Raw genomic sequence first — 14,092 nt, forward strand, 5'->3', positions numbered from 1 at the left:
TGCTAAAAGTTGCTGTTCATGTAGGACCCGCTTGAGGCTGCTTGCAGAAAGACCAGAAACCACATACACACCAAGCCAGAATAAAAAAAGAACTTTTATGGTATTAAAAAGCATACTTACAGCCTGGTTAAAAAACGGCTTGGGTGCAATTTGGCTACCCGCACACTGCACAGGGGTGAATTTTTTTCTAACAATGCCGTTTAGAAGAGATTAGAATTGTTTGAATGTCCATTCAGAGACACAGCTCAGGTCATGTGACTGACAGGCACACTGTAGGTGTTAAGAAAGGAAGCTTTAGGTCTGTGTCATACCTAATGTGGTTGCGTTTGTGGATTGGCTTCATTTTACTGTATCAGGAACAGACGGGTGACATCCCGGAGACTAGGTCAATGTTTTATACAGTCTATGATCATATCCCTTCCCATCCTATTGTAACGTAGTACTTCGTAAGTATTGCGCATATTGTAACTGTAGCGTATCGCCTACAGCAATCACCTCATTTTTCACATGCTTTAATATAAGGAGTAAGAAGTTGCAAAGGAGGAAAATCTGGGCAGATGAATGAGTTGAAAATATTTTAGATTTACACTCCCTTGTGGAAGTAGTGTTAATTAATCAAAAGCAAGTCTTGATCTTGTCTCAACTAAACCAGATATCATATGTATCAGAGACTTGAAAAACCTCAAACAGGTAGAAAGCTTTGATGGCATCTGAATTTGATGGCTTGGCTTTGTTTAAACATCAAAAATTATATCCATTACACATATTTTTCCAGTTTTGAACTGTCTGAATAGATGCCAAACTGCATTGTAATGTAATATCAATCACTCGAGTTTCAATTTCATTTCATTAGAAATTAAGACATGTAGCCTTGAGAAGGAAGTCAGGAACGTGTTGATTTGAAGACTAAATGGTTTCCTGAGTAACTTTCAGTGTTTTGGATCTCTGTATTTATGCCATGCAGTAATTTGAACAGATTTCTTATGATATTTTAATGAGGTACCTTACTCACCATGCTAACCTTACGTCTCTATAACCAGTAGATGTGTTGGCAGTAAGTGCAGGCTTGCCAAGGTCAACCCTGGGGTACTCGGAGATATCAGTGCCCACGAGGCAGCACTTTTATCCACAGCCAAGACTCACGCTGCTCCCTGGAGCTCTGCCTCTCCTCCCTGTGCCACCCCCTCTGTCCCCTCTGGATCTGCAGGCTTAGCTAACTCAACCGTGTAAGCACATCTCCCCCACCGCTGGAACCGGCCTCCAAGGGGGCCCTCGCTAGCTTTGCCACACAGCACGCACCAGGCACGCACCGCCAGTTTCACTGGAAGCCAGACACACGTTCATGGAGGAATCCCCCCCGCAACCACCCTCCTGAGCTCTCAGCCCTTTTTCCCATCGCAGCATGCTGGTTTTCACCCCAGAGGTTCAGTGCCAGTCACATCACAGCCAAGCCCTTAATCACCTGGGGGTCTGCTATCTTGCCACCACATTCCACTGATTCCTGTCTGCTGCACTTTTTTGGGGGGGAAAGGCCTTGTTCAGACCAATCACGGTTTTTGGAGCTGGAGTACCAAATGACCCTCTTAATGTCACCGGGGAGAAAAATGGGCAATCTCTCAATTTGGCACAAGCAGGTCCGTGGCAGGAAGGCAAGAACTTGATAGAGTGTGGAGATTTTAAGCGGCGGGAAACCTGGTGACCTTTCCCTGTTTTCTGACGCGCTGACTCGATTGCCCTTTTGGAAATGCTAATACTGAATGGTTCTCAACAAAACAGGTCCTCAGAGAAGGCCCTAGGCGGGTTTGAATAAAAGGGTGGAAGGGGACCACAAGCGGTGTGTGTTCAGAGGGCACGGTGTCAAGTTTGGGGGTTACAGCCCTGTGTGATATGAAACTGGCAGAATTCATCACAGTGTGTGTGCTTGTCTTGAGAAACAACCTGTTAACAAGGAAAAGGTTGAATGCTAACATTAGCTATTTGCTAACAGAAGCTAATAAGTTTGTTGTGACCTCCTTGATCAGAGGAGAGGGGTTAAAAACCACACAGTTTTTCTATTTGGCACTAACTTTAGCTAAGAATTGAATAACATTTATATATTTGATGCTATCGTTAGACGTCATCTAACATTACATATAGATTACTGTAGATTACATTTGTGTGTAGCTCATTGATGTCATGCAGTGTGATTGCTAATGTAGTAATGTAAGCCTATTGTCTCTGATTGATCATGAGAGACATGGCTAAATGTTAGCTTGTTTAGTATTATCCAACTACTTATCAAACACGTTACTTTGAAATATGACCTAATATCCTTAATAACTCAAAAGGGAGTTAAATGGTGCATCCAACAAAGTTTCATTGAACCAGTTTTAGCTAACACTATCATTAGCTAGGTGTTTGTATGATTTAGAAAGTTTTAAAAATCAAATGGCTAAATGCTAACAATAGCAGCTATCTAGTGAGTTATTATTTGTGTTATTTTTAAATATGGTCCTGAGGAAGTAGTTCAAATTAAACATTAATTTCTGCTTCCCAACTTCTGCGCAACTGGTAAAGTAGCATCTCAAGAAGGAGCACTTTTAAGGAGGAGCAACTTTTCTTAACGAAGTAAGTTCTTGCCCAAAAATAAACTCTACAGCTGAAAAATCCAACTCTGGAGGGCCAATTTAATAATTTTGTGGAACTGTTGAGAAATCACCATAGAGCATTTCAAAAGTTGATCATGTCAGTTGGCTTCTCCCCAGAGAAAGTATTTATTTCTCTCCTTCTAGCACCTGCCAAACCTTCCACATGGCACATAGCTGCAAAGTTTCTTCAGCTCTTTAAAAAAACATGTAAAGAGCAACTTAATTATTCCCGATTTTATTCATTCAATGGGCCACAGAGGTGTGCAAAAGGCAATAGAAAGCATAATTATCCTAATGGAAGACTGAGATGCATGCCCTTTGTAACACAAGCACCTCTTAACAGCCAAATCAATAGCACACTACGGCTGTGCCCTCAGCCCTGGAGTGGATCACCTCCATCTCCACTATCGAGCACTGATGATCATAATAAGCTGCTTTGATGCGATTCACATCACGGCTAATAATGAGGCATCCTCAATCCAGAGAATGCTATTACCTTCTCCATCCTTGCTCCAAGTTCAACATTAATGTAGCTAAACAAGTTTCTCTTCAAACCTCTCGTGGGATTTAAGTCTTGCTAATTCACTTACTTTCTACTTTTTCTTCTTCTCAGAAAATTAATTAACACTTAGAAGAAAAACATCATGCCATTAGGAGCTCAGTGTGGCATGTGATAGAGACAAAATTGGAAGAATAGATCTGATGATCCTCTCTCATCACCTTTTTGTTCATTAGACAAAGAAACATGAAGGACATTTTCCTCCAACAAGGCCGTCACACATCTGGGTATTCTCAGCTTAAGAACAGATGTAGCTCCACTCAAAAACCCTCTTGAGACTTGTAGAAGTCCATATGTGCCCACGTCAACTGTGTGTCACTGTGCTGTGAACAAGCAACACTGATTGCTTGGCTCATTACTCCTCCTCACCGGACTACTGACTAACATTACTCCTCTGAGGCTTCGCACTTGGCCTTTGTACAAGTGCTTAAAGCAGAGCAGACTGCGAGGCTCCCTGAAATAGCTCTCGGTGCATAAACCTATCCCCCTGTGGCTCATGCTGACAATAAAAAAGAGCAAAGAAGAAGACAAAACATTGGGCTTTAGGTAGAGGATGGTGTTGCTTTATGCCCTTCAGTTAGGGACTGTATCCGTGAGGTCAGTCTGGAGGATCATCTTAACATTTGATCTGGCACAGGACAAAAGAAACAAGACAAAGTGGTTGATCAATAACTTGAGTTCTCAACCGCAGCAGCCAAAAATATTACAATGACCTAGTTGGACAGTTAAACTCACATTAGAGCTAAATTTTCTTGGTTGTTTTCACCTTCCCTGACAGATAGAGGTCACTCATGCATATGTTAAAGTTAGAAGTCTCTAAGCAATGGCTCCCTCCATTACTGATTACCCCCATGCGCCCTCATTTATCAACACTCACTGGCTGCTTTGTCAGAGGACTATTTTAGCTAAATAACCAGTTTTCACCTTTTCAATCATTGTCAACATTAGCCCCTGAAAACCTCTAACCTGTTGGCTCCAGGCTGGGTTTCGCTGGTTATGATTAGGATACAATCTGGCATTAACGTGGAGCATTTTAACCTAGAAATCAAAATGTTTTTGATGCCTGACCTCCTTGCCACACCATCCTGGATCCTTGAGTCTAGATAGATCAGATACACTACAGAGTGGAGCCAGTGGAAGCAGACACATTGACTATCAGCTACGCAACTGTAGAGAGGCGGAGACCGACCAAACAAGGGTCTGGTGGAGGTTTACCTGCCAATTGGGTTATGCTAGCAACAGATACAGCCAAGTAATCCAGGCAGGGGAAAGTTTAAAAACACAAGTACTCTCATTTTAAGAACTGGACAGCAGTTTTCCAAAAGTTTTACCAGAGTTTTAACTCAGTATCTTATCTATGTCTCCTGGACAAAAGTTAGACCTTATCAAGATTGAGAGATGGTTGTCCAAGGAGCAATCAAATTATATTTCTCCTTTTTGTCTTGAAACATGTTTTTAAAATATCTTTGACTAAATGGTGACACAAAGTAGCCTATGCATCTCCCCATCCTCCAAACAATTAAGATATGACCAGATAAGAGCAACTTCATCAATTATAGGGATGGGTACTTAATTAGGTACTTTTATTGACCAAAGTCTGCCAAAAGTACCGGGTACTGATTCACGTAAAATCTAAAGGTACCATGTTAAGGTACCTAAACACATTATTGTGAGTGTGAGAGAGTGGAAGAGTAGGTGATTTTCCATGCCGGACATGAACACAGCATTGCGGTACCCATCGCTAATCAATTATGAGGGAAATTATTTGCAAGAGTACAAGTAGAAAATACAAAGTTCAAAAAACCCCAAACTGTTGGTAAGTAAATAATAAATTGAAGAAAACAGAATACAAAAGCAAATATCCAATTAAAAACATACAAAGTGACAAGCGGAGGTTCTAATAAAAAATGTCTAAGTCAAAACAAATGCTGAAGTAACAAGATTTATCATCGAATGAATTAACATTATTCTATCTTTTAAAACAATGCCAAAAATGAGACTCTCCCCCACTCAGAGCTAGGGAGAATGTTAAACTTTTTCTTGCTTTGAAGCTACTTCAGCTGCTGCAACCCTGAAGCAAGTAGTAAAATGCAAACCTTGTCCCAAATTAGAAATTACAGTCAAACTTGGCATAGCCTGTACACAGTGACTCAACATAATCCTTATGATTTCTACATTTGGACATCCCATCCTAAGCAAAAGGACATGGAGAATTGGCCCCATGTATACAAATAAAATGAAAGCGAAGGGATGTTCTTACTGCCCGTTAAAATTGGCCTGCATTACAAGTTTTGTTGAATATAATCTGGAAAGCTTATTTCTACATGTAACTGAGTCTCTTTGACTGATTTCACAGCAGAACTACTTTAAAGTGAAATCCTTTACAGGTGGATATGCTATACAAAGTTGTGTGACCAGAGTAATAGCTTGTCTACCTTTACCCACAACCCAGATTCATCTACTGCAATGAATGAAAGGCAGAGAAAACGTTTCATTTGAGCCCAGCTATTGACCATCTGTTCTCGCTGTCACTCCCTGTTTCGTAGACGCTACAACTTCCAAACACACACACACACTCACATATATCCAAATCAGCCACATGCCAGACAGTACGGCAATTATTCAAACAGCTAATTAGGTCAGTCAGCTCCTTCCGCCCCACAGGCAGAGGGTTGTGCAAGATGGTCAGGCCTGACACAGTGACCCTGTGACGGCTTTCCTTGGCAGCAGTAGCTGGGATTGATCCAGAGCCAAAGGGATGAGTGACCCGAGCATCAGTTGGACTTATGATTGAAATCCTAAGCACCAAGTGCAGGCCTTCTGGGCATGGCGCCATGTGTCACTGTGATACTGTACTCCACTGATATAAGGCGAGCAGCAGTAAAGTCTTTTTGAACAGTAGGACAGGACTGAATTTTGCACATGGGCAAACTGGTGAATCAACAATTGATCTGATCTGAGGAGGAAAATGCAGACTTTTCACAAACATCAGACCAGGGATTTTAAACGGACCTCACTGAACTGTCTTTGCTGACATTTCCAGATTTTCCTCAAAGATGCATTAAGTGCCAGATTGAGTACACAACATGGCAACCTGTGAGAACAAGACCAAAAAAAAAAAAAAAAACAGTCCCAGACACAAAAGATTGTTTTATTTTCTGGAATTTTAAACAGTTACACTTACATGCCATCTGTGCATTAAATATCAGAACAGGGAAAGTTGAACACACATTTACCAAATGGCGCCAGGAGTGTTGGTTTAAGTAACACTGGAAAACTATAGACGTGTTTTGACCCCTTTGTTAAATTACTGAAGCAAAGAAATGCTTTCATTGGATGTTCTTCTAACTGATTAGTTGGATATGTTTAACCCACAACACAGAGACTGGGCTTTGTTGCAGGGTCATGAAAACATGCTAATGGGCTCGCACTTTGTTGACCCAAACAGGTACAATTATCAAAACTGGTGATTTTACTGTACGTGGAAAATCTTCAAAAACTAAAGACTGAGCTGCAACTTCTTTTTAAATACTTTTTTTTTTTGCTGTGATAGTACAGGGAAGCATAGGAGACATTATGACCTTATTAAAATGAGAATTGACATTTAATTCTGAATCTGCAATCACTCCCAGGTTTGTGACGTTTTGAAAAGCTCTTTCTTCAATCAATTTCTGTGAAACAAGGAATAAGAGATAGACTGAAATGCTTTTAGGTCTTGTGATGGGGTGGATTTGCAGAGTTGTATGTCATGGACAAATAAATGATAACTGACATGGTAAGGTGCAGTAACAGAAGCATGTAAAGTAAAAATAAAAAAAGGCCCAAGAACACTTCCCTGTGGAATACCATTATCAAAATTATGGTTGTCCGACATAAAAGCAACCAGACTTATCAAAAAACGTCTGATTTAAATATAAGAACTAAACTGGGATAAAACACAGTAAACCAGGATCATCATGGAACACCACTTCTTATGCAATCCACTGCAGTAAAAAATCCATAGTAGACACATGACTGTGAATTGTATGTACATGGAGTGCAGGTTTGAACTGCTTGACCCCATGTGCTGCAGCTATGGGAGTTCATTTTCCATCATCAGATTACGAGCTGAAACATTACAGTGGACTAATTTCAGTTCTGGCTTTAATTCAAACTCAAGATGCCTTTTTTAAATTCCTTTTTTAACTCCAGATGATTATATTTATATCTTCACACTTCTTCCACAATTGTCATTTTTGAGTCACATTTCCCTCTATATTTTAACCTAGAAATTGATCTCAGATTTGCTCAGGAGTATTATATGATCCATTTTGTTCAGAGCTGCCACAAGGTGAGTATAATACACTGTGGCAGGAGGTCAGAATAATTGGTATGAAGCAAAGCTGAGCCTCACTGACTTCCTGCATGTGGACCATGGAGAGATAGCAGTCCTCTATAGAACATGCATGCTCATGAACGATAGCCTTTATCAGGCTGGTGTGCTGTAAACGTCATTTTCTGCTCTCTATAAATGGTCAAACCATCATTTTGTGATGAATGTAGAGCCTCATCTTCCACAGTAATCAGTTTGTCTTCCTCTTTATCGTATTGGAAATCTGTGTCCTGTTCCCTTATGTAAAGCAATAATCAGGCAGCTGTGGGTTTTTTCCCCTCTGCAGAAAGCACACAGGCAAAGGTTGATGTCCATGGCAGGCCTTGCTCTGGTAGTGATTGTGACATTTCTCCTTCTCCCTCGGGGCTTTTTGCTGCACCCTCCCCTCCTCAGCGCACCCTCTCATCCAAAATGCTCCAATTCCTCGGGAGCAATATCTTCTGCTGGCGGAGAAAAAGGTCACATGCTCCATTATTTCAAAGTGAACTTTCGACCTAACATTTACAGAGGAGGCGAAAAATAGCTGTCGAGCTGAGGACGCAGCAGGTTTAGCGTGGCTGTATATTTTTGGATGAAGGATAGATGGACAGGTGAGTGGAGGCAGGGCGTGAAGATCTTCATTGTTTGACAACACAGAGCCAAGTCTCAATTTAGAGACAAGGGATAACAAGGCTGAGAGGGCTAAGTGGTCACACATTGATCGGAGTGTTTGAGCTGGGTGTACTGTACAAGCCATTACAGCATATTGCGAGTCATTTCCACGCTAATAATAACTGTTCTCCTCACATATTATGAGGTCTGTACATGCAGGATACAGCCAACCCCTGAGGCTGTGATGGCAATGACTAACGCTGCCTTTTGACTCTGATTCACACTGCCAGCCAGTCCTCTCTGCCAGTCTGCACTTCTACCTCCACTGCTTCTCATTAAAGCTGCAGGGAAACACATGGATGAGATGCTTAGTGCAAATTTTGTCATTCAGGATGTGACATTAAGTTTGAGAAGAGTGTGTGAGAGAGCTGTGTAAACCGGTGAAATCAACCTTCTTCACAATTACTGGTAGCTACTACACATCTGTGGGAGCTCATGATTCTGAGTGGTCAATTAAGGCATTGTAGGGTCTGTTATTTCTTTAAAGGAGGTATTTTACATCTTTAAAATGCTGTATTTTATCTTTTTTGTATTCCTATTGCCAGAGGAGGATAAAGGTAGTCATGGGCCCCTAGGCTGTGCTATCTATGGGGCCCCCCTTATAAATCATGCTGTCCCATAGGCACACACTCCAGGTAGTGTTGCCAGATCTTATGACAGAAACAACCGACCAGCTCTGAGGAAACAAGCCCAAAACAAGCCCAACAGGTGACTTACCACACTGTGTAAACCATAGACCTCTTGATATCAGTAACAATATGTATTTTTGTTTGGGGTAAATTGGTAGTAAACACAGTCAACATAAAAAAAAACTTTAAAAGATAAAATTTTCATTAAAAAAAAAAGAAATTGAAATAATAAAAATGATTAGATTAAATAAATATTAAAAAATGTTTCTTATTGTTGTGAAGAGTTGCGAATCAGGCAGGATCATACAGGCAACAAATCAAGCCCAAACGAGCAACTACACTTTAGAAATCAAGCCCAAATACTTACAGCCTGCAACTCAGAGTCACTGAAAAAAGCAGACTTGGTAACTAGGTGACAGCACCACGGCTAGCTGTGATGCAAATTAACAAATTTGACCATTGACTGTGGTCGTATGGGCACCTGGTGATTAGATAGGCAATGTATTTGAATTTTTTAAAAAAAGTCTTCCCAATCAGAGGGCCCCCTCTACACATGGGGCCCCTAGGCTGCAGCCTAGGTGAGCCTGTGCATTAATCCACCCCTGCTTATGGTAGCTTCGCATGATTTTCAGAATAAAAAAAATCACAAGTGTTTAAAAAAAAAAAGGGGCAATAAACAGGTTACATATTGGACTGTAAATCACAGGACTGTTAGACAGAGATGGACAACCTTTACATACCCACGCCACACTCACGCAGAACACACGCCAAACACTTATGCTGAACGCTCACATCTGACATACGCTAGGTACGTCTACAGTGTGACTCCGTTGCGCTGCATCTTGACTGCGTTTGTCAACTTACACCGGCTGCATGTTCAGTCCATAGACTGTATTAAGAGTGGACAGCGTGGCTCCGCCATTTACCATTGTACGGTTTTGAAGCCAAAATACCCCCAACACAGGTGCCGGTTTTTGCAACTGTAATGTAACCAGAGTCTGCACAGTAAAGACTATTAAGGACACAAAGAGAATCTGAGTTGAGCCAGGTGACAAAAATAATAAGTATTTTTTTCTTTCAAGAGTCTAACCTCTTCTTGACTCTACCCACCCAACACATTTTAAAATCCCAGAAAAAAATACACAAAAACAGCAGATTACAATTATTGTTAAACTTGATGTAAAGCCTTGTTTTTAACCTCTAATAACTAGTAAAAACGAAAGTTTTCAGAAAAAAGAGGACTTGAATACAAGGCAGTCAAATGATATCTTCAAATCACCACAACAATCAGATGTGAGAAACATTATACGAGGAAGATTTATTTTCTAAAGTTTGACTACGGCCCATCTAGAACGACCACATAGCCAGATTTTTTTTACCTATACCGCAGCCAGCCACTAGGGGGAGCAGTTTTTGTGGTGACCTCAGTTCGAACCGAGCAAGGTGACGTCCATTTTTTTATAGTCTATTGTTCAGTCCAGTAAGCTGCATGACTAACGGACAGCTGAAGTCACGAGACTGAGGAGTCTCTCTTCATTCATGTCGGGCTGTAAAACCTCAAACCTGTTGACTCCTGGTCTGGCTCAGCTTGTTGTGTCTGTTTGTTGTTATAAGTCAAGCGAAATATGAACATGGTCCGCATTATTTTGAAAGTCACTGGGTATTTTAAGGTAGTTTTCCGTCACAACTTCCTGTCCTACTTGACCTTCCCTACATTGGATTTATGCATCACAGCTCCACATCCTTCAAAAGTAGGACAGCAGTGTATTACCTGCGGCATGACGGGCTAGCCACGTAGTACTGCAACCAAATGGAACCAGTGTAAGTTGACACATTGACTTGAATGGAAACTTATTTGATCTGTTTGCCGTTACAGAATGGAGATGCACTGCAGATGCATCTGGTGTATTTCAGCCGTCATCCCAAACACTCATGGAGCCCTCAGGCTGTGTTCAAGGTGCGCTCGCGTCGAACATTCACCAAACACATGATGAACACAAGCTGAACACAAAGTGAACACCTGCCAAACTAGTGACCCTCTTACTGTGAGGCAATGGTGCTAACGGCTGCACCACCTGCAGCTCTTTGTTACGTCATATTCATGTTTAAAAATATGTGAGGGAATAATACCCCTCTTTAAAGCAGGCTGTTGCTATGACGCACAGGTTGTTACTGTGGGCACAGAACTGATTACAGACCCTTGTTCTACACACCCCTCACTGTACATTATCTCTTACTTTAAGGACTTCAGGGATGCTACCTTTAAATACCGACCAGGACAAATAGAGAGGAGGAAAGAGCGTGAGGAGAGAAACAATCCTTTTTGAATACATTCAGATGCTTACTTAATTGCATCCTCGATCGATGCCTGTCCTGTGGTCAGTGGAGGCTGCTGATTCCAGCCTGGTTATTGACTCAGCTGTTGTTTGCTTTTTCGTACGAAAACCAATCCTCAGAGCTTCACTAAGAGCAGGCCCAAGCGAGGGGAAAACTCTCTCACCAAACAGAAAGCAGTGTACGATAAATATCACCTCCTGTCTTTCTGATTCCCTTGGCTTATTTTGTGACTCTTATAACTCTTAGTTTGATATTATGTTTGTCAATACTGGTTCTTGTCAGATGTTGTAGCGTCAAGCTTGTGTGGGCGTTTTCAATGCCCGAAAAACTGTATTCACCTAATATCTACGACACCGCTTCAGTGAAGACACACTTGGCAACAAGTTTTTCATTTTGGGAAGTTTCTAATGAGGATAGCTTCAACTAAGGAAGAGTCCAGGATGCTGATAATTAAAGCTCTATAGTCGATGAGAGTGAGAGGCTGTATGTTTTGTGGATGGTTGCTGGTTTGAATCCTCTTGCTGGCTAGTAAGTTTTTTATTTGTCTCTGTGAAGCAGTAGAATCCAGTCATTTTAGCTTCAATGTGTATGAGGTACAACTTTAATGTCTGTGATGATATGTGTGAGATTAAAAATGTTACAGAAGTAAATGTTCCAGTTTGGTCTAAAAATGTTTTGAAAAAATGCATTAAAACTTTAAACCGAGCCTGTTTCTATCACTGCTATGAAATTTAAAATGAAAACCCTCATTGATGGTGTTGCTTTGATTAAAGCCTCTGTCACCTCTTTAGTTTTCATCCTTTTAAATCTTAACGGGCACAAATGTATGACTGAAAAACAGGGATATAGTAGCATCAACAGTTTATTTCTTCCGAAGCCTTTGGAGTTCATTTTTCTAGGTCAACTTTTTTGACACTGCTACAACTTCTACATCACTTCTGAGTCTTTTTGTATTTCTGAGTCACTCCGAAAGCACAAATGTTCTGCATTGTTCTGTTTCAGCTTTTTGATGGTTCTGTGCCCTGGAAAAATGTTCCCTCCTCTAACAGTCATGCTAATAATTCAGTCTCCTTTTTGTTTGCTCATCAGACACATGCTGCTGCGCTCATGTTTTCTCTCTCCTCTCCTCAATATTTCATGCCATTGGAAGTGCATCTATTCTTGGCGTTCCCCTTGCCCTACCACCTACCGACTGTCAAAACATAATTTTCTATCATTCGACACCCCTCCACCTTCCTAACCCTCTGAGTGCCTCTCGGTTCTCCGTGTAGAGGCCGTCATATGCATTAGGCTGACCTGACGTGTACTGAATGAGCTGTTCTCCACTGTCTGAGCCACTTTGGGTGTAGTTAAGAGGTTTATGTTTGAAGTGGATTCCTGGGCCTAACAAAGAAACAAGACTTTTCAAAACATCTTGAAAAGTGGTATGTTTAATTTTTGAAGAGTTTAAAGTGATCCTGCAACACTCACAACAAAATAAAGGCCAAAAAGTGTAATCATGCAACACAATGAAGCTAAGATTTGAGAAACACGGTCAAGGGCCTCCTTTGACTTATTCATATTTTTGGGGTGGCTCATTTTCTGCATTTTGAAAGCCTGAATGACCTTCTGTCATGTTATAAAGTCAGCTTCTGCTACAATTTTTTTTTTATTCCCGTCATATTAAAGCATTTCTTGTAAGCTAGACCAAAGGAAGCTTTGATAAAATTTTTCTAGATATGAGGGAGGAATTAATTTTCCTCTGAACCATGGTCAACAGGTTCTGCAGAAGAGGATGTTTTCTTTTTGATTATTTATCAGAAGAAGATATAAAAGCTGTAGATTCTTCTAGAAGCTTTTGGAAGAGGGTTAAGAAGGTCCCAAAGGTCGTGAATTCAAACAGTCTAAGTTGAATGTAATTTAGCATAAGTTACAATTTAGATCTTACATCTAGCTCAGAGTTGGTGTAAATTCCTTTGTGAGAGGTCATGTTTGATTGGTCTGAACAATGAGGATGAGAAGAAGCAGGTTTTTGCAGGCTGTTTTGTCGGCAGATTGTTCTTCACCAGTTAAAAACAGATTGATTCTTTGATCTGTACTCATGCCTTTGTTTTCTGAGGTAGTTTATTCTACATAATAACACAATAAGGCTAAAATAACAACGCACAATGTGTGGAATATGGTGATTTTTCCCCTTGGTGTCACTATTGTTTCACTTAAGCTGTGGATGAATTGGCACTTTATCGTATTGCTTTGTCATGTTTTACTTCCGCAGTTACTTCCAGCTTTAAGCCTGTTTAGAGGCAGTAAGCATGAGAGTCAACACTTACCCAAAAACCCCAGGATAGAGATTTTCCCTGATTGGTCAAATGGGCTAAAAGATTAACTTCTGGAGCGATAGTAGGATCAAGTAGTTTGGATTTTTGGCTGTAGTAGAGTTAAACTTTATGATGAAAACAGTGCAACAAAGAAAAAAAAATGTTGTCCTACTTCCTTAACAAAAAAAAAAAAAAAAAAGCGAAACAAAACATTTTCTCTTGGTGTCTGATTACATTGAGTTGAAGACCTTAGAGCCTCATGCAGATACTAGCAGCTACTGGTACATCGTACAACTCCAACCATAAAGTGAAAAGTTAACCATATCATTCGCTCTTTGTATGCTCAAAAACAAGCACTGTTGATGTTGGAGCAGTTTGTTTCTTAGTTTTAAACATAGCTGGACTTTTTATCGATTGCCTGTTAATTTCCTGGAAACAGTTTTGTCACAGTTAAAGATGCTTTGAGGAGGATCTGTTTTAATTGCACTCCCTCGCCACCTTGTGGCCCAGAGTCTCTGCACACTGTTGTAAATTTCTTTTACTGGATACAAAGCGCTGAGGTAAGGTATTTATCAGTACAGTTACATAGCGTTATGGTTTGAAACATGATGGACATTGTA

General features: G+C 40.7%; 1 protein-coding gene across 1 annotated transcript in view; it reads left to right on the forward strand.

The window, feature by feature from the left end:
- Window positions 1-14,092, forward strand: part of efna3a (ephrin-A3a) — a 175,053-nt gene that overhangs the window by 58,638 nt on the left and 102,323 nt on the right. The window contains exon 3 of the mRNA XM_074687439.1: window positions 10,715-10,795. Within this exon, the coding sequence (XP_074543540.1) occupies window positions 10,716-10,795 (80 nt within the window). The 5' untranslated portion in view covers window position 10,715. The remainder of the gene's footprint in view (window positions 1-10,714; window positions 10,796-14,092) is intronic.

The sequence above is a fragment of the Halichoeres trimaculatus genome, unplaced genomic scaffold, assembly GCF_033239565.1.
Source record: "Halichoeres trimaculatus isolate MK-OKI-2021-1 unplaced genomic scaffold, fHalTri1.1 fHalTri1_scaffold_14, whole genome shotgun sequence".
In the NCBI taxonomy this organism is placed as follows: domain Eukaryota; kingdom Metazoa; phylum Chordata; class Actinopteri; order Labriformes; family Labridae; genus Halichoeres; species Halichoeres trimaculatus.